Consider the following 21,771-nt stretch of genomic DNA (forward strand, 5'->3'; position numbering starts at 1 on the left):
AAAAATTATTCAAATTGACTTTCAAAAAAGTAACATAACAATTAAAAGTGGACGAACAGAGTATTAATAGATGTTGAATTTTTTTGCGGAGATGATTAATAAATCTCCTCAAATTCCAACCAAATAATCCAATATATATATATAGATTAAATTTATGCAATGGTATTTGAATCAATACAAAAATTCAAAGAAAGAAAAAAATATTTAAAAATTAGAAAAAGGATCAAATATTCTCTTGTACTATGAAAAAATAGTTTAAATAATCCACTTGTAATATTTTGATTTAAGTTGGCACAAATTTGGCTATCATTGAGGGACACAGGACAACTTCAAGGTACCCCTTGAAGTTTAGCTTACCAACACCTGCCTAAATACAGAGGATATGAATTTTCTAGTACACAGAAAACTCCAATATAACTTCTTTTTGTTTTGGGTTTGGGGAGGATGACGAGACAAGCTTGATTTAACCTCTGGCTACACGAATCTCAAATGAAAACAGGAAGACTATATCATCCTAAGTGGTGATGGACGATGGTACCTTTGTTAGAGAATATCCAGCAGGTTAAATAAGGACTTAATTTCATTGATCTAAAGATGATGCAGACATGTATTGCTGCTGGTTTTAAGCGACGGACCGTCTTTTGAAGAGGACTTCAGGTTGTTCATCCATATCCTTCATGAAAGTACTGCTTGTTCTCTACTCTGCTCTTTGGCTTTCCTCCTGTTTGATTCGAGAATAATGAGGAGTGCTGTAATGTCAGCAGGATTAACTCCACCAACTCTACTCGCTTGCCCAATTGTTTGAGGCCTAACCTGTACATCGAGAAGATACAATCATGGTAAATATTAGGCAACTGGCGAAAGACCCAACCCTACAAACAATTAACCACAATTCATTTTACAACATCTCAAAAAAGAAATTTAATAATGAGGCACAATATGTCATCTTTGTACAGAATGATCTAAACCATTGAGCTTGTGAAAACTGAAAAGTATAAGGAAATGAATAAAAGTTTGTGTGCAAGAAAAGTGCTGTGCTATGCGGATGAGGCAGAAAATACCTTTGACAGTTTTTCACGTGCTTCGAGTGACAAAGTAGTCATTGCATAATAATCTATGTCCTCAGGAATTGGTTTGTGCTGCTGATGAACCATCTACAAGTAGAAAGTCATTGCAGCAAAGATATGAGATACTGGTACATTAGAGATGGAGGCTTTTGAAGGCGAAGATGGAGGATCAAAAAGACCAATGAGTGTGCAGATACAACAGAATCCCCTATTCTAGTTCTAGTAACTTAAGCCTATTGCATTACTGTTTACCTGTTGAAGTTGGCTCTGCTGGCGTACAATGAAGCCTTCATATTTGATATCGATCTCTACGCACTGTTTCTCCATTCTCGACAGAGTGCAATTTCCAAACCCATGCTTATCAAAAACTCCGTATTGTACATGTGGTTTCTTAAGCAGGCTCTCTAGTGTTGATGAATCCCTTACTGGCTGAGCAGAGAGAAGAGTAACTTCAGCGGCCAACTCTCCACCTGGAAGCAACAGAAACAGGCTGAGTTTGACAGGAAATGAATGAACAAAAGACTTCAGATATTTACTTCTACAATTATAATTCCTAAGCATAAGTAATAAGGTTATCACAATATTGTGTCACCAACGAGCATAGGGACGACGGAAAGAAACAACGCTCACCTGAAATTCTAACTGCTTTCAACCGTTTTTTCTCCTCCATGATACGAGCTTGCTTCTCCTGGTACATCATCCACCTTCTATCATCTATTAAGCCGATTTCACGACCAAGTGGGGTGAGACGGCTATCCGCATTATCAGACCGCAGAAGCAGACGATGTTCTGAGCGGCTGAAGGCATATTAGACTATTAGCAAGTAGAATTACACAGACAGAGAAGAACTATCATATACAATTAGACTATACTTCTTAGTAAGGTTAATAACAGGTTATGCACTTAGTTATCATAATAAGGATTAAAGATTTACACAGAAAGATGAGAACTATCATAGACAATTAGTCAAGATTTCTCAGTAACGTCAATAACAGGTCATGCGCCAAGACAATAGGTTTTCATTTCTTTTCCTTTCTAAATTTCTTGGGGGAAGGGTAAAGGGGAAGGTCCATTATCCACTGAGTTCTGAACCTTGTGCCACAGGGCCTCAGGTCTTTCTCAGTTAATAGGAAAAAAAGGTTGTCATCTTCCAATAGAAGTAGAGCCAGACTCATCTCTGTGTTCTTGGTTTCCTAATGTTATAAGCCCCCATGTAATATTGTCCATGCACTAAATGTCTAACCCTGGGGGTGCAAAGTGTCTTCCATTGGTAGAGGGAATTAGGAATGGACTATTGTCCAGGTCTTGGACAATCTTCGGATCATAAGGTATCTCTTGCGAGTGAGTTAGGCCCAATATCCATTATCCTCTTATATACTCTCGGGCACGTGGAATTCAGTTAGGCCCATCAGAAAGAAATATATTGGATTTTCTGTGTTCAATGACATGTATTAGTCCATAAGCAAAGATAATTTTTTATAAGAGCTTTCATGCAATTGCATGAAAAAATGAACATATAAATCTATACATCAGTCAGTAAATACTTCTCAAAAATAAAAAATAAAAAGTTGGTAGGAACACAACAGCTGTACTTAAAACATGAAAAAAAAAAAATACTACACCAGCAGGCAAATGGAACTAATCGGTGTTTACAACAACGCCAAAGGCATAACTATTTCTTTAATCTTTTTCTTCATTTTGTTTCCCCTCATGCATGTCTTGCCCAAGCATTAGAGTATTGAGGTCTACAAATACAAGGAAAGATAAGATGCACTCTGCTTACAGAAGGTCCAGAGATAAAATTGGTATTTAATAATGATGACGAATAGCAAATGGCTTGGCCAATAGCAACATGGAAAGAGGAGAAGGTAAAAATGTACAAATCTAAGGGCATAGAGCAGCACAGAAAAAGAAGGTTGTCAATTATCCACAAATGGTATTATTGCTAAGGTTATATCGCTGGTCAATGCTGTTAAATAAAGGTTAAACAGAAAATGACTTAAACACAAACAACGTTCTCTTAATTTGGACAACAATGCAACCACGAGAATATTGTGGTTTCATCAGCAAACTTAACAGTAAGCAAATCGTAGCTATTGCATGTTGCATAATCAAAAGGAAAAGAGATCATAGCTATGCCATAACCATTCTTACTTCACTTCACCTTGTTAACATGCGATAAGGCTCTCGAAGATCTTTGGTTACAAGATCATCAATCAGAGTCCCTATAAAACTACTTTCTCTCTCAAGAACAATAAGTTGCTTTCCATCTGAGTGTCTAGCAGCATTAATTCCAGATATGATCCCCTACATCAGGAAAATTTACCAAAAGAGGCTTAGAAGACCTTATCAGATAATAATCATAACTGTTAGTTAAAAGTAGGTACTAGTATAAACATTCCTATATCTTTGGATACATAGATAAAAATACAGAAACTGAAGTGAGCATCATTGGAATATAAAAACCTGGGCAGCAGCTTCTTCATAGCCTGTTGTCCCATTTATCTGGCCAGAAAAGAAAAGGCCCTCGATTTTTTTAGTCATTAGGGATCTGGAGCACTGATAAGCAGGCAAGTAATCATACTCTACAGCGTAAGCTGGTCTCAGCATTGTACAGTTCTCAAGTCCGGGTAATGTTCGTAAAAGTGGCAACTGTAGTCTCTCCGGCAAACCAGTAGAGAATCCCTACAGATAAATGAATCATTACATTGTGCAAATAGCAAAGGAGCGTTTTACACAGCAATACAGTGGCATACAGCATCAGAGTGTTTCATTCCAAGAGAGAGGGAACTAAGAAGATGAATTTTACTTCAAGAAATTAGCCAGCAGAGAGCTTTAAGTAGACTACATATCTTCTTACCAGCACATCTCCATCAATTCTTCGAAAATGACCAAGTCATAACAAATTAAAATAAATTTCAAGGATATCACTAACCGGCATAACCTTAGCTCTTTATACTGAGAAATAGGTAACAATCTTGAACACAATAGATTTAAAAAGAGAACCACAAAAAGCCGACAAGACCCAAACACTGTACACTTCTTCAAAGTTCCAAGTAAAGCACCCATTTTTTCGGAAATGCAAAAATACCTAACATGTATGGATTTAGCACCTGTAAATCAAATTACTGATTTCAGCGTCTAAATATAATAAATAAGAATAACAGCTCATATTAAACATCGTTAAGGGAGTGATTGATATGACCAAGGATGGTTTTCTTAATCTGTTCTCTTGATGAAATGTTTATGAGTATTTAATTACTTTGACTTGTTGAAAATGTTTACCACCCTTCTCAAAAAAATGTTTCTCCAATAAATTTTTTTCTCTCAGTAAGGTCACATAAGGAAAATAGTTTCCTTGAAAGGGGAGAAACCTAAGGGTTCCTTTTACAGGGAGAAGTTGCAATAGCCCTTGCTTCCCTTGCACAGTTCAAAACTTGGTGGATAACCCTTAAACATTGTTAACTTTGCCCCTAATGTTCTTTTTTCCCCTCTTACATTGCTTCTAACATTGTTATTAACCATTATTACTAAAATATCGTCCAAACATAGTCATCATACCCAATCATCCACCTTTAAAAGCTTATCATATGTTAGAACACAGCCAAAAATGGGAACATGACGTGGGAAATGATTTCCCAAGGTAAAACATTTTCACCAAAACATTCTCTTTGATACCAAAAGCATCCTGTTATGTAATTCAACAAGGTCACGTAAATGTTGATCCCCATCGCAAAATTAAATTTTCGACTTTCAGTTAATAAATCATATAAAGAATCAATCAGTAACGAACAATTTATACTCAATTACTCTGGTAATTCAAAGGTTTGAAGAGGAGTTGCATGATAAAGAGACTCACTTGTAGAAGATAAATAAGAAGTAAAATTCGAAGTAGGCAGAGAAAGGTACCAGTAGGAAAGGCCTTGTAAAGCTGAGAAGAAGAGAACAAAGAAAAAGAGTACTAAAGCTGAAGTTTGTGTGTGTGTGTTGGGGGGGGGGGATTCTTAGGACTTAGAACTCAAAAGGCAAAAGTTCCTTTTTTTTTTTAAAAAAAAAAATACAACTTTCAAAGTCAAAGTCAATATTTTTTTTGCTACTTCTAGCTGGGATCACTTTGCACCTTACTATTCACAGAGTTGATAACCCCTAGTAGATTAATTAATAACACTGCTTCAATGTAAGGAATTTGTATGATAAACACCGGCAGATTGTAGCACCATTACAGTCAACGAAAAGCTTTTTTCCTCCAGTAAGACAGTAATTATATTAACTCAAAAGTGGAAGCAAAACCAAAGAGTCAGCAAACCTGCACGTAGAGCTCAGGGACACTTCGACCCTCAGGTTCAAGGAATATTTGATGAGACTCTTTATCTTGAAATCTTACAATCTGAAATAGTCAAAAAGATAATCATACTTCACGTGGGAGAAATAAAAAGAAACTAAGTTCTCTAATCTGGAGCCATGATATTTGAACGAAGGACTAAAATTCACCACAACATACTTTTTTACAAGCAGGAAATTACCCTCCACTCCCTAGAAGAACTATTTGTAACATTAGCGGATTCTAGTATCAGATGGAATTAATCTTCCCTCCACTTACTTTCTTTTTCTTCCAATAGCTGAGGGTGATTCCAAGTTACATAATAATTACTAACTACTAACAAATTTCAGTTTGTATAAATTGCCTCCCATTGAAATATCAGGATATAACTTTTTTGCTGGGAGAACAAAGAGGGACAACATTAACACTTAATTGAAATCATTGAGCTATGTTTTCAATTAAGAGTATATGATTCCAAGCTTTCATGCTTGGGAAATAGTAAATAGTAGCCCGCTTTAACAATAGCACCCTCTTATCAGAGTATTTGACAACAAAGAACACCACCCTTGAAGATGAAAAAATCCGAAGTAACAACTTCTTTGTACTTGATTTGAAATTGCCATGCAAATATAAATTTGTCTCTAGAAGGAAAGTAAAGTTGGAAAGAAGATTAAAACTTTCCGTTTCACAATTTTTGGTTAAGAAACATGCAGCATTCTCACATCAGTAAACGCAAGCATTATGCGCATTAGGTGATATTAATAAGAAGATAGAGCTAGAATGGAGAATGTTGTATGAGATGCCTCAAAACAAGAGAGAAGCTTCATATGATGCAACATCATACAATACCTTATCCTCAATGGAGGGGCAGTATCGAGGACCCTTAGCTTCCACCCAACCTCCATAAGTAGGAGTTTCATGCAAATTATCTCTAATTAGCTGATGAGTACTCTTTGTGGTACGCGTAAGGTAGCAACACATTTGTTCCCTTTCTATATGGTAATTAGCATCAAAACTGAACCAGCTTACCTGAGGATCAATGATAAATGTAGAGGCATGAGCACGGATACATCTATATAAATTGGTGATAAAGAAAATTTGATTACTTTTGAGTGAACCTTACCAACAAATACATAGCACACTTTCAAGGGAATTTCAACTCTCCGAATCTCAGACCCTAATGAGATAAAATGAAGGCAACAAGCAAAATAAAATCTCTACAAGTAGCTACTATCAAGAACACAAGCCCCTTCACGATGTATATACTGTTCTCTACGACTACCCCAGAGGAAGAAGAAGGGGGGAGCTGGACATCTTGTAACTTGTATTCTATAGCAGATAGCACCCAGAAATACATGCTTGCAGTTTCATATTACATATAAAGTTGCTCATAATAAATTGGTTTTCTCATCAGACAATCTTAACATCTATTATTATCAGTAAAAATCAAGAAATAGCTGTAGGACCAGGGAAAAAGAGTATTAGATATCGAATTGCAGAGTACTTCTGGAGGAAATCCTAAATCAAATCACCTATCAGAGTACTTTTAGAGGAAATCCTAAATCAGATATAGGCTCAGAGAGAGCCAGATCATTTAGAAATGACAAGTAAGTTTCTTCGTGAGATAACTCAAATAAAGATAGCATGAACTTGCAAGTGATTCTCTCTTATACAACATACTTGATAAACAAAATTCATCTAGAGGCATCCACTATTTGTAACTCACCACAAAATACATTGGCGTAAGTAATATGTTATTGGATTGCACAAGTAGTCCAGCATGGTTAGAAATCATAGATACAGTTAAGTCTACAGAACCTACATATTAAAAATAAGCAGAAGGACCTCTTCATCTCCATATTGGGGCTCCAATCCTGAGAAATCCACAGTACGAGAGTCCACACGCGCAGGGGTTCCAGTTTTTAGCCTATCAGTTTCAAAACCAAGGCGCTGCAAGTTTTCTGTTAGACCAAGGGAAGCTGATTCACCAGCTCTTCCAGCAGGCATTGAAGTTCTACCAATCCAAATTTTCCCACTCATAAAGGTCCCTGTCGTCAGAATCACCGACGGTGCATAGAAGTTCATTCCGAAGAAAGTACAGACCCCCTCAATGTTGTCATTTTTCCCCAACAAAATATCTGTTACCATTGCCTCTCTGATAAAGAGGTTTGGGGTGCTGGAAGTAGGACAATAAGTTAGGCTCTGAAGATGTGAGGGCCACCAATATGTTTGGGATACATAATTTCAAGAAATAGACTTGCGAAGTCATGCACCAATGCATAAGGAATTGATCGAATTTCTCTTAGCTAAGTTTTCAGGTAAGTAAATAGAAGTTTATAGCTTAGCTCAGTTTCCTTTTTATACACAAAAAGAAAAAGAAGAAACAAATTAATTTAGGAGGAGACGAGAAAAATGGATTTAGTTCGGCTCAAAATAAAAGGTGAAAATTACATCAGCACAGCAGTAATCCCAGAAACCTGAGGTGAATATTTTCGTAGCACTTTGCAATGTAATAAAGAAAAGATGACCATCATACCCCAAAGGACCCAAGCAGTTCAACTTCTTGAAGGGTACAGGTAAAATATATTTCAAATAATTTGTTAAATGGAGACATGTACAACTTTAACTGAGAAGTACATAAGATTTGCCAGAAAGAGTATCCAAGAAGCCAGTCCCGTGTTTGTAACATTTTCAAAGCATATAAAGTATATATTATAACTAGAAATATAAGTATCCGAGATGTCAGCCTAGTATATAAGTGATCCATGAACTGCAATAGCGTGGACGAGAAATTACTAAGATCTATCTTTATCTCTCCAAGAACAATAGATCAAAGCTTAAGAAATACGTACATAATCATACAACAGAAGACCTGTATAGCACTCATAAAACACTTATTTCACTGTGTAGGTCAAAATGAAACACAGGAAAGTGGTAACAACTTACTCATGAGCACAAGTCATTCTTGATAACAACTGTACTCTATTTTGGGACAACTAACTTACCTCTCAACAATCTTTTTCATTTCTAGAGCATATTCTCTCTTATCTGTCTGTGCACGTAATGCCCAAACAGCAGGGCCCCTAGAGATGTTAAGAACACGTTTCTGCAAATAGCACCTATTGAAAAAAGAAGCTTTCATCAGTCTTCTGAATAATGATAGGTGGATTCAAGAAAATATAACTCTAAGAATATCGAATACCATAAAAAAAAGCCCAGCTATTTTTTTCTACTAGATTTATCTCGCCCCACACCATCTCCAATTTCTTGGAGAACTTGTTCCAAAGACATTTTCATGCTTGCAAGCTACTTTGTTCATTGTTTTCTTTTTCCCTATTCGGCATCTAGCATAGTTCTTCAGTTATTCTTCCTTCCAGACACACATAAATTTGTAAGTCTGCAGGCTTTTATAGTATTCTTGCCCCCTATATTTTTCTTAGAACTTAAAATTAATGCCAAAATTTCATTAGTTTCCTTTTAAAAGACAAACATGGTTTTGTGTCCTATTTTTTGAAGTTAAAAAAGTGCTTCCAGTGAGCTGGTTACCAAACATGACTAGATGAATTTTTCAAGAGCAACTGGAGTACTAAAGTTTACCTATCAGCTATTTTTCCAATATCACCACCCAATGCATCGACTTCATGCACCAGCTGAGACTTTGCAGGTCCACCAACTGCAGGATTGCATGGCTGCATAAATTTTGATTAGTAAGACCACAATCATGAGATGAAAGCAGATCAAAATATAAGAACCACCTTGGGTTGGAACTTAATAGTCCTCGAATTATAGCTTAATGGAGTTCACAGACAACAACCCAAAAATAAAAAGAGAAACATAAGCCTTTTCTGAAGCGAGGCTCAAAACATGTTATGCGCTTCGCCTCGCTTTATGTGCACTTTTAGTGTCATCCTCAAGGTTCTAAGGCAAATTTTTCCTTGCCAATGAGCCTTTTCTGAAGAAGTGACACAAAAAATTGATATTTAATTTCTTTGGTCATGGATTTGTCATTCATGTTTATAATTATTAGTCTTGGACTAACATATATATTTGTATACTTTTTCTCCCTTTGCGCCTTTTTTCATTAAAGAATGCGCTTTATTTGCGCTTAAAGCCTCAACGGACCTTAGAGCTTTTTTGCGCTTTCGCCTTACTGATTACACTGTCAGCTTTGCAACACATGAAAGCTCATCAGAAAATCAGATGAGTGCTAGTTTGAGTCTCTCACTCCTGGATGGTGGTTAAATCAAAATTATGTCTTAGTTGCTTAAATGATCTATTTAAATACTCCATAGCAAATACAAAGAGATAAGGTGACATTTGGTTCACTTGTCTTAGTCCTCTTTTGCTTGTAACGTAGGTGTAAGATCGCCATTATGGATAAAGGCATACTGTACTGTGGTCACACACTCCATTACCAAATTCACAAACTTTAGAAGAAAGCCAAACTCAAGCAGAACCACTCTTAAGAAAGCCCACTTAATTGATAAGCTTTCTAATATCTGCCTTCGCTATGCATCCGGGAGATACTCCGTTTGAGAGTATCCTTTGACCAGTTCATGAGCTATAATTTGTCAAGAATACTCCTCCCTTCTATAATGAGGAACCAACCAAGCAGTCCACCACAAGTTAAAGTCTGGAAGCACCTTAGCTATCAGTTTGTAGACAGTAGTACAACATGCAATGCGTCTAAACTCTTTGACATAAGTAGGATTGGGAACTTTGGGCACTAATGTCAATGTAGTAAAGTTCATCCAGTTAAGACCTTTCCAATTTCAAAGAATTGTAAAACAGCTTCCATCATTTCCTCCCCTTTGATTCCCCATGAAGATTTAAAAAATTCAACTGGGAAGCCATCAACACCTAGAGCCTTGTCAGAAGATAAATCTTTGAGGGCCAGCAGTACTTCTTCCCTTCTTACCTCCTGTACCAATTGTCTTTGATAATTAGGTGTTAGGCAGGGGTCATATCTGGCTATTGTTATGTCAATACTTGGCAATGCAGTTTCATTTGTTCCCAGAAAGCCTTTGATGAACTTAAGGAACTCCTATTGCATCTGTAGTGGATCATTTAACATGTCTCCAAGCTCACTACTGATGTTAGATACCTTATTTTTGGCCTGCCTTGCTTTCATAAAAGCATGCAAGAACTTGGTACAAGATACAAGTGGCTTTGGATGTTTCTTTTTTTTTTTTTTTTGATAAGGGACTTTGGATGTTTCTCTTAGCACCCGCTTCTGAATGTTGGACCAGTCTGCCAACTGGATTAACAATTCTCTATCTTTACACTGATTAGTTCTGGATTGAATATGTCAGACTGGAACTGAGCCCAAGTAATCCCAAGCTGCTCCGGTAATTCCTCAACTCTCTATCCAGGCTAGTGATGTCTCCATTCATTTGGGTAGCTTAGTTCAATCAGTTGAAGTTTCCTCCATACTCCATATATAGTGTGACAGGGTACTATGAACCACCTTTTGAAAAGCCTGCTGATTAAGTAGTTCAATGTACAGTCTGAAGAATCTTGGGATCACAAATTACAAATTATCCCTTGGGAAGCAGCAATCCAAGTCCTTCTATTCCAACCTTTTCTTTTTTCTTTTCTTTTATATCACTTAGTTGTAGAGTTCCTTCTTGTCCAACTTATCTGCCACTTTGTGCTTATGGATTGTCAGTGTGACCATTTTGTGGAACTAATTGGTATAAGATCAATTCATTCTTCTAAAATTAAAGTTTACTAATATTCCTACGTCACAATTTTCCTCATTTAAAAATTATAAAAGAATACTGCTAAAGAAATGGACCTAAGCCCTAACTCAACCCCAAAAGCTAGCACATGAGGTAGGATTTGCCAAGACCATATAATAAGACTAAGTGCCCGTTATCCCACCGGTGTGCAACTCCAACAAATACAACTTAAAACATTAGTAATAAATAAACACCAATGAATAGAAAGTACATTGCTGATTGCACGCAATGGAATTAGTCCACAAACCAGAAAAGACGAGTTCCCATTACCTGCCATGCGATGCGATCAATATTAAGAGTAAGAAGTAGTGTTTTTGCCCCTAATCGTGCTGAAGCAAGGGCAGCTTCACATCCTGCGTGGCCTCCTCCCACCACAATCACATCATATCTTTCATCACCCACCTCAGCATAGCTACTTGAGCCTGCCAATTCTTTTTATTATTCATCAGACGTTTTCAGCAGAAAACATGACTAAATGGTACTAACGAACTGTCTAGTATAGATTATTAAAATGTTTGCAAACTATCTTGTTATGAATGAGGCACAAGATAATAAATTTGGTGAAATTAGACTCATTAGAAAGAGAAGCAGGCCCAAGCCTCCACCTTTTAAGCCGTCAAAATACATTTGGGACCAAGGAGCATGTGCACTATGGGCGGCTATATATACAAGAGGAGCTATGAACTTGCATCGTTATATTCTTAGTTGTTTCATTAGACAAATTCTGGAACCTACACCCTTCTTTATTCTCCTCCTATTTCCAATCTATGGTGTAAGGAAGGAGATAAACTCCTACATCAATGTGTATGACTACACTTCCCCATATCAATCCAGCTCTCCTTCACTACATATTTACATAACCAACTAATTAATCAGCTTAACAAAAGCAATAGACCTAACAATCAAGAACTAGTTTTGATTAATGATGCAGATTCTCTTTAATCAAATTGGGGTAGGGAAATACAAGGTGGGGAATTAACCTCGCCAGCAAAGTGAAAGTTCACGTAACCAACCAAATACACTAGGTCGTCAAGTTAAAATGATAACAAAATCATTGCCACTGATACAAGTTTTCATGTAGTTCTTAAATATTAATACTGAATATGTCAAATTGGGATAAGCTAGAGAATATTTCAAATTGAAAGTATAACTTCTTTTGTTTTGCCTCAGCATTAATAAAATGAAGAATTATGTGTTTCTACTTACCATTCGACGGAGAACTGGAAGCTACGACGGTGAAAGGCCGTCTAGAGGAGGAGTACAAAGTGCATAAGCTACCGGAAAACTGGAAGCTCCGGTATAACCTGATAAATTGACTGTGTTTACGAAGAAATGGAGAGGAAAAAGAGCGAGGAACTTGAGAAGCGAACCGGGTCCAGTTCAGAGAAAGAACAGTCGCCATTGAAGTTCAGAGGTGTAAAGCTGTTGAAGCTGATATATATGAAGAGATAAATTTCTTTCGAAATACCCCTGTATTTTGTATATATTTTGAAGTGCACCCCAAAGTTTTTAAAACTACAATAAGGTCCAACCTCCTTAGGGGTGTGCATTGATCTGGTTCAGTTCGATTTTATGTATTATCGATTCGGTTTATCGGTTTTTGGTTTTTTTAAATATGTTAAATCAATAATCAAATCAATAAGATGTTTTTTATCGATTTTTGGATTAGCAGTTTTGGTCCATAACGGTTCGATTTCAGTTTAACTAATAAGAAAATACTTTTAAACAAATATATGACTTTTCTAATAAATTTGATGCGAAAACATAATAATGTACCTTTACAGATGCTCATAAAGTAGAAACAATAAGAACAAACATGAAAAGAACTATACTAGCGCAACACAAAGAGAAATTAAGAGTAATATGGTTAATGTGAAATTGTGAACTCAAAGTCACTGTGAAGTGTGAATTGAAGTTTAAAGGACAGAGATAGTAACTATTAAGGTATCGAGATCAATTTATACGACACTTAACTTGGTTTCAGCGGACAACTATGTTACCCAACTTTGAGTATGCACAAATAGACAATTAAACTTGTATAAAATTGAATAAGTAGACACTCGCATTTGAAATAATTAAACCTTTGAATTCATATTTGAAAAAGCGAATTCAGAGGAATCATAGAGATTGTAACACTAGCATTTGAAATAATAAATCGATTGTTGCTATAATTTTCTGTTCCTGATTATTGTTTTCTCGACGTGAATTTTATTGTCTACAACAACTAAATATTTAGCTTTTATATAATATAGACTGAAAGTTTATTATTAAGTTAACTTATAATCTTAAAACTCATGAAAATTATATATTTATGAAAAAAAATAATTTTGTTTATACATCTAAACAGAGTGTTATATCTTAATTAAATTATCATGTATATATACTTATTTTTAGCGTCAAATTACTAATAAAGACAATACTAAAAAATATTGTTCATGGTTCCATCATGTCTTTATAATTCTTTGAACATTTTATACAAAAAATTCAATTATTTATTATCGTCAGATGAAGATTTCCTTAAAGAAATCTACTACGTTCATTTCACTACAAGAAAGTATTAAAAGGCCTAGATACGTTGCAATATAACTAAACAATTTTGTGAGAACCTTAAAAAAAATCAACCTTATCAATAAATATATATGATTATATATGTGATAGCTCTTTCACGTGCGCTGCATGTGTTCCATGCAAATAGTATGTACAATACGAATTATATTAAAATCAAAGTGTAATGAGTAATATAATATTTAATGTGGAAAAAGTACAATCTTAAAATAAAGTACAAATAATTGTTGAACGACAAGTGATTAGATATTTTCTAGATCTGCAAATTTGAACAACTAACACACACTTTCTTATTAATAATATTTTCTATTTATGTTCCACTTCGATGATTAGATTAGTCTATATGTATGATTGAGCAAATAAGCAACTTTAGTAACAATACATATGATTAAGTGTAGATCGAACTACTACTAACTGTGTGAACCAATAATCCAAGTAACTAAATGAAAAGGATTATAGCAATATGTTAAGTCAAGTGAGAAAATCAAACTTCAAAAATTCAAGAAGGGTTGTAGTGAAGTTTGATTTTCTCACTAGACTTAAGTTATTGTTATAAGTGTAAATTAGTTATATAACATTTTCTATAGTAATATTCTCAAGATATAGCATTAGAGTTTGTAATTCAATATATAACATTTAATATCTCAAGCTATAGTATATTATTATAAACTATAATGTTAATTTGAAATTTTAAAAAAAAATTATTAAAAAATTGAATAAAAAAACGGACAAAAAATATAAATGGAAAATGGCATTCTTTATTACTTATATTAAATACAATTATTAATTGGTGTTAATTGATTAACACGTTTTAAGGAAATTTAAAAGATATTCAAAATTAGTTAGTTGCCTTAAATCTCTCAAATTAGTTTAAATAAGAATAAATTTTGATTTAATTCCTTAAAAAGCATTAATAAATTTACATCAACATACAAGCTATTTTTTTTCTTTCCAATTTTCACTATTCTTTCAGATTTGCAGCAGATATCAGTCACTTTTGTTTTTTTTAGTAATTAAAGAAATTTTGACGTTGGAAAAAAATTGATTTGTTGTGATGAGAACATTGTGTCGATATTAATTAAACATGGTGGAAGATGGAATTCATCAGGTTGGTTTTAATTATGATTTGTTAGTTTTAATTATGATTTGTTGGTTTTGATTATGATTTGTTGGGTTTTAACATGGAGAACATTGTGTCAATTTTTTTTGGTTATTTTAAGATCTGAAATATAGATTATAGCTTTGTTTTTTTTGGATGAAACAGTGTTTTGGTATATATATCGTATCCGAAAACAGCATGTAAATGTATATGTGTTCGAGTTTTAATAAAATTGAAGATTTGCGTAATACTTGATTTATGAACAAAATATAAAAAATGAATTTTATGGTACAGTGTAATTAGTCACTAGTCAAAAAATAAGTATTTATAATTATATGGATCGTTGAAGTATGAAAGTTGTATTAATCGTGTATGAACCTTATATGAAACTTGTATTAATTATGTATGAAGTTTCTTTTTTGTTGAAATTAGAATATATGTTTCTGTTTGGCATATGAAGGTAAATGTTGATATAATTATGTATGAATTTTGTATGAAAACTGATTTTTTTGTTTAGTTAATTTTTTTTGTGATGATGAAAGTTATATTTGTTTTTTAGTTTAGTAAATTTTTTTTGTTATCTGTGGATATGTGTAATATTAATGGAATTGTTGGTGAAAAAATAGTATAAAATTGGTCGAAATATGAAATGTTAGTTTGTTTGTCTGTTTCTGATTTGTAATGCAATGTTTGTATTTTTTTTTTACATTTATAGTATGAAATGTGTATTATTTTGGTATTAAATATTTTTATTTTATTTTTAATGGCAAATTTTTTTGGAACTGTTTTTAATGAGCAAAAATTTTTCATGTTAGGTGATACCATCGACGGTTGATATGTATGTTTTTGTTGAAGGACCAAAGAAGTACATAGTAAATTTAAACACAAGGTGTGTAATTGCGGGAGATTTCACCATTATGAAATACCATGTGATCATATAATTGCAGTTCTTAGATACAAGAAACTGCATGAAAAATATTTCTGTTCTGCCTTTTATAGCCTGAAGAACTTCAGAGGTGCATATGTCATCCCTGTTGAACCTATCCCCTGCGAGAGCACGTGGGATATATCCAGTTATATTTCAAAGTCTAAATTGATGGCACCCGGTCCAAGTAGGTCAGTTAGAAAATCGCATGTTGAACGCTGGTTACTTGATTTGAAATTCAAAAGGTCAAAGGTTACTTGTAGTAGATGTCGTCAAGTTGGACATAACAGGAAGACATGTTCAAATTATCCTGTTAAAAAAATGAATTCGTGATTTTTTACTTTTTGTTAGACAACATGTTTTGTTTAATAGAATGAATTTGGTATAATTAATAATTGAGTAGTTGTGATTTCTTAATATTATCCAACTATAAATAATATTGAAACACATTTTGTGTCCGTTTTCAAATTTTATTTCTATACTAATATATAGTTAACAAGAATCATTCACAGTTCATACAAAAAACATAAATATGGAACAACTTTTTAAACTTATAATTGTACAATAAAACTCTTGTTAAAATAGTTCATACATAGAACATACATAGTTCGCACAAAGTTCATGCATATGGATCAAAAAAAAATATGATAGTTGTCATACTAAAACGATAATAAATAAAAAATGTGATATCATGTTCATGCTAGTAGTAATCAGACTTCATACATATTTCATCTAGACAGTAATCAGACTTCATACATAATCAATAATTGAAGAAAAATTCATACAAAAGAGCCAACAAATTAGAAATATAATGTCATGCCCATACAATTAGTAATCATACTTCATACAAAAAAGCCAACAAATTAGAAATGTAATGTCATGCCCATACAATTAGTAATCAGACTTCATACATACATACAATTTATATATCAATTCAAACATCATTCAAACATTGGTAATATGTATTAATATCGTATGAATTCTGTATGGATTGATGTATTAGTTTGTATGACTTGTGTATAAATGTTGTATGAATTGATATATACATTGATGTATTACTGTTGTATGATTTGTGTATGAAAGTACCTTAGAATTTCATTTAATGCTTTGTGTATGAATTGATTTGGTTGTTCATTTATATATTAGTGTTTGAATGATGTTTGAATTGATATATAAATTGATGTATGTATGAAGTCTGATTACTAATTGTATGAGGATGACATTACATTTCTATTTTGTTGGCTCTTTTATATGAATCTTTCTTCAATTATTGATTATGTATGAATTCTGATTACTGTCTAGATGAAATATGTATGAAGTCTGATTACCACTAGTATGAACATGATATCACATTTTTGATTTATTATCGTTTTAGTATGACAATTATCATATATTTTTTGATCCATATGTATGAACTTTGTACGAACTATGTATGATCTATGTATGAACTATTTTACCAAGAGTTTTATTGTACAATTATATGTTTAAAAAGTTGTTCCATATATATGCTTTTTGTATGAACTATGTATGATTCTTGTTTAACTATATATTAGTATAGGAATAACATTTGAAACGGATACAAAATGTGTTTCAATATTATTTATAGTTGAACAATATTAAAAAATCACAACTACTCAAATTATTAATTATACCAAATTCATTCCACAAAACAAAACATGTTGTATAACAAAAAGTAAAAATCATGAAATCATTTTTAACAGGATAATTTGAATATGTCTTCTTGTTATGTCCAACTTGACGACATCTACTACAAGTAACCTTTGACCTTTTGAATTTCACATCAGCAAACTCCTTCCAGCGTTCAACATGCGATTTTCTAACTGATCTACTTGGATCGGATGTCATCAATTTAGGCTTTGAGATATAATTGGGTATATCTCATGTACTCTCGCAGGAGATAGGTTCAACAGGGATGACACATGCACATATGAAATTCTTCAGGCTATAAAAGACAGAACAGAAATATGCTTCATGCAAGTATCCTGTATCTAAGAATTGCAGTTACATGAATGGTGAAATCTCTCTCAACTACACACCTTGTGTTTAAATTTACAATGTACTTCTTTGGTCCTTCAACAACAGCATACATATCAACCGTGGTGGTATCACCTAACATGGAAAATCAATGCTTATTAAAAATAGTTCCAAAAAATATGTCATTAAAAAATAAAATAAATATCTTTAATAACAAAATAATTCACATTTCATATTATAAATGTCAAAAAAAATAATACAAACATTGCTTTACTAATCAGAAACAGACAAACAAACTAGCATTTCATATTTCATACCATATTAATATGCAATTCAGACAACTAACATCATGTTGACAAATTTTATACGATTTTTTCACCAACAATTTCTTTAATACTACACATATTCACAAATAACAAAAAAAATTATCAAACAAAAAAAAAATATCATACAATCTTATAACACTCTTAATACAATGAATTAACAGAGATTTTACTAAAAATAAATCAGAAAACTATAACAAATACCAACATGACGGATCCTATCTGCCACCATGTTTGATTAATATTGATAAGTTATTGTCCATCAAAATAAATCACAATATTTTCATATAAAAAAAACTCAAAAAAGAAAAAAAGGGGAGTAAAAATCTGCAAACAGGAGAGTAAGAAACGTGATAGAGAGAAAAAAATAAAAAAATTATGTTTTAATTTGATTTAAATTAATTTGAGCATTTTAAGGAAACTGAATAATTTAAATCTTTTTTGAATTCCTTAATATGTGCTAATTTGTTAATTATCCATTATTAATTAAAATTAATTCAAATCCCACAATTTGTGCTACTTACCAATTAATACTTAAACGTGTTTTAATTTTTTTTTGTTTAAAAATAAAACAAAATATAACTGTAAAAATAAAAATAAATGTTTAAACATATAATTAGTATTTAAATAATTACTTATAGTTTATTTTTAATTAAATATATTTTTAATTGATATGCTATAACTCGATAATAATCTGCTATAAGTGATTTATTTTTAAAAAGTATGTTTATAACTTGATATAAATAGCCTTAAATGTGTATGAGGTGTTATTTATATTTGTTATAATCCTTTCCATTTAGTTACTTGTGCAAAAAGGTAAAAGTCTAGGCAAGGGAGAAGAACGAGAAAAAAAAATATATTTGGACAATAATGATGATATCATGAAAAACTAACCTAGTGTCACGACCTAAAATGAGTCGTAAGTGACACCCACACTTAACCTCCTAGGTGGGCGAACTAAGATATCCAAACCCCAACATATACCAATAATTCAACTAGGAATAACAAAAATATTGTGGAAGCTCCAAAATTTATTAAAGTAACCAATCTGATAAACCTCTAAAGTTTGTTACATGTTATCCCCAAAATCTGAAAGTCATCACATCAAGGGCATCTAATTTTCAAATTCTAAGTCTAAGATTATTAAGGACACCAAAATAAATGAATAAAATAGTTTATGTACGAAAACTAAGGACATCTTGCCATGACCAAGAGAATTCAACACGCACATGAATGAATAGCTCACATTGGAAGCTGATATGCTGGAGATTCGCTAGAGCTGAGGTCGAGTCAAAGTCGCCGATACACTCGCTGCACTCCATTAAAGGGAAACAAAGAAACACACAAGTAGGGCTCATACCGGGGCAACATGTACTGAGTAAATATCATCGTCCCACTCAAAATAGTAACTAATATACAAAGAATAATAGTATAAAATCAACTATAACACTTAGTAGGTGATACACAACAAACAAAATGAAAAAAGTGAAAATTGAAGCAAGTTCGTAGTCAATTACAATATCAAGCACACACGAGGACTCGTGCCTCCACACCACACTCGTTGGGGAAATGGGTTCTTTGAGATTGAGTACATTAAATTAATTCAATATCTTTTTCCTTTAATATTACTGTGTCGGAACGTGACACTCTGATCCAATTATACGTGTTGGAACGTGATATTCGATCCAAAAATACCGCGTCGGAATGTGACACTCCAATCCAATAATACCGTGTTGGAATATGACACTCCGATCCAATAATACCCTGTCAAACTGTGATACTACGATTGAAGAATACCGTGTCGGAACGTGACACTCCAATCCAATAATACCATTAATTTATCATTTATTATCATCACTTCTCAATTCATTGATAATATTTCATCAAGCCTTCTTTATTCAAGACATTACTTCGATAAAGAGGGTTCAAAATTATAAATTCTACGGTCTCAGGATTTCAAACCAATCACGAACTACATATGCACCATATGCCCAAACATACTACTCAAACTTTTCTACCCAATAACACTTTCATTCAATAGTTAATAATTAGTTAATCATTAGCTAATAATGGAAGATATAATTTCTCCCCTAAACCCCACAAACATACGCTACAACCCTTTCAATCTCTTATTTAACCAACATCGATAACAATTTTCATCTCCAACTTATAACATTAACGTCTGATGCCTTTTTCTCTCTTTAAAATCCCTATCATCCAATTAATAACACATTATAAAACAATAATAATAATAAAGATTAACGACACCCAATTGTTAATATTCATAACATAAACTTGCAATTGAGTTGAATTTTACCCAAATGTCGGCAGTGCTAAGAACCAAGAAGAAGAGGCACATGTGGTTTTCGTATAATCAAATAATGTTAACCCTATTTATTATATAACTAATTATAAATATGGTAATATATACCAACTATTAATTTTAATGGTATTTTCTAGTTCAAAAAATAACTAAGTATATTATTAAAACTACACCACTAATTTCATAATTATAATTACGAATAGTTCAAAATATCCATTTAGAATCTATTGGAAAGTATTTTATGAAATAAGAAAAATAAAGTACTCAAAACGACCAAATGAATCATTACACCTAGTTGATTAATGGACCTTGCAATGACAAGTCCATCAACATGGTCAAACCCTAAGGATACATGGTCAAGCCCTAAGGATTCTTATTGATATCGAGTTATAAGGGCTCTGTAACTATAAATGAATAAGGAAAAAAACAAAGACAAAGACAGACAAAAAATTGGAGTTAATGCAATATGAAAATTTTGAACTTTGAAGGAAGTTTGAGCTAAGACGGAAAAAATGAACCCTCCTAATTAAGATATGTGGTTTAAAATAATCTAAAGTAATTACAATTCATTTATGTTAGCCCTAATTCTGAACTCTACATTTTTCTAAAATTCACAAACCACTACTCGTAACACATTTATTACATATAAAAGTACATGATTATGTATGCACAATTTTTTTACACCTACGTTGTATATGTGACCCATGCAAATAGTGTATACAATACAAATTATACATTAATTGATGAGAGCAAGTGATTAGATATTATCTATACCTACAAAGTTAAACAACTAACACACACTTCCTTATAAATGATATTCTTGATTTATGTTCCACTTTAATGATCATGTTGCTCTATCATGACCAAACACTATTACTTTTTTTTTTTTAATTTAATCATATATTATTATAAGTGGGAAGCTCTCAACTTCAAAATTGAATTACTATTTAGCCCTTACAATAAATTAAAAAGTAATTAAATTTTTAATTAATTAGATAATATTATTGAACAACATTTTCTGTCAATTAATTTGAAAGTTGAAAAGACTTAATCACTTTATTAGGAAATTTGAAAGGATGCATGAAAAATGAAAGGAGTATAATCATTTATGTATGGAATTTAAAGGGTTACATTAATAGGCTTATATACTTCATTGTATGGAATTCAAATGGCTACATCAGTACCATGACTGAGATATACTCAGATGCATCATTTGAATTGTCACAAAGAGAAAGTTTTTCAGGCTAGATGAATTCAAAAAATGAAACCATCTTAGCTTCTTGGGCAAATATGCTTGGTGCCTTGATAGGAGAATCATGGTTTGGGATATCAGGATCGATATATGAAGAATAAACTCCAGAAGATGGATCACCAGAGTTGTTATTTATTCATGGTTATATTATTACAAATCT

The 21,771-nt window shown here is 32.8% G+C and overlaps 1 protein-coding gene across 2 annotated transcripts; it reads right to left on the reverse strand.

The window, feature by feature from the left end:
* Positions 1–211: 211 nt before the first annotated feature.
* Positions 212–12,554, reverse strand: LOC107007750 (tRNA uridine 5-carboxymethylaminomethyl modification enzyme MnmG). 2 transcript variants are annotated; one of them, XM_015206510.2, is made up of 13 exons: positions 12,336–12,554; positions 11,400–11,551; positions 8,986–9,077; positions 8,394–8,507; positions 7,234–7,564; positions 6,238–6,417; positions 5,374–5,454; positions 3,534–3,752; positions 3,232–3,374; positions 1,698–1,864; positions 1,320–1,537; positions 1,062–1,154; positions 212–813 (listed from the first exon to the last, which is right to left on the reverse strand). In XM_015206510.2, the coding sequence occupies exons 1-13, from the start codon at positions 12,529–12,531 to the stop codon at positions 676–678; spliced, it is 2,124 nt and encodes a 707-aa protein (XP_015061996.1). In that variant the 5' UTR covers positions 12,532–12,554; the 3' UTR covers positions 212–675. The 2 variants fall into 2 exon arrangements, with proteins under 2 accessions (XP_015061996.1, XP_015061995.1); XM_015206509.2 differs by having other exon boundaries at positions 11,400–11,560.
* Between the last annotated feature and the right edge of the window lie 9,217 nt (positions 12,555–21,771).

Source organism: Solanum pennellii, chromosome 1 (genome assembly GCF_001406875.1).
Source record: "Solanum pennellii chromosome 1, SPENNV200".
In the NCBI taxonomy this organism is placed as follows: Eukaryota; Viridiplantae; Streptophyta; class Magnoliopsida; order Solanales; family Solanaceae; genus Solanum; species Solanum pennellii.

Coding starts and splice junctions, on each gene's coding strand:
- LOC107007750 (XM_015206509.2), bottom strand. CDS start 12,531: ATGGCGACTGTTCTTTCTCTGAACTGGACCCGGTTCGCTTCTCAAGTT. Junction 3,375..3,533: donor ATGAAGAAGCTGCTGCCCAG/GTTTTTATATTC, acceptor TTCCTGATGTAG/GGGATCATATCTGGAATTAA. Junction 1,155..1,319: donor AGCAGAGCCAACTTCAACAG/GTAAACAGTAAT, acceptor TTCTACTTGTAG/ATGGTTCATCAGCAGCACAA.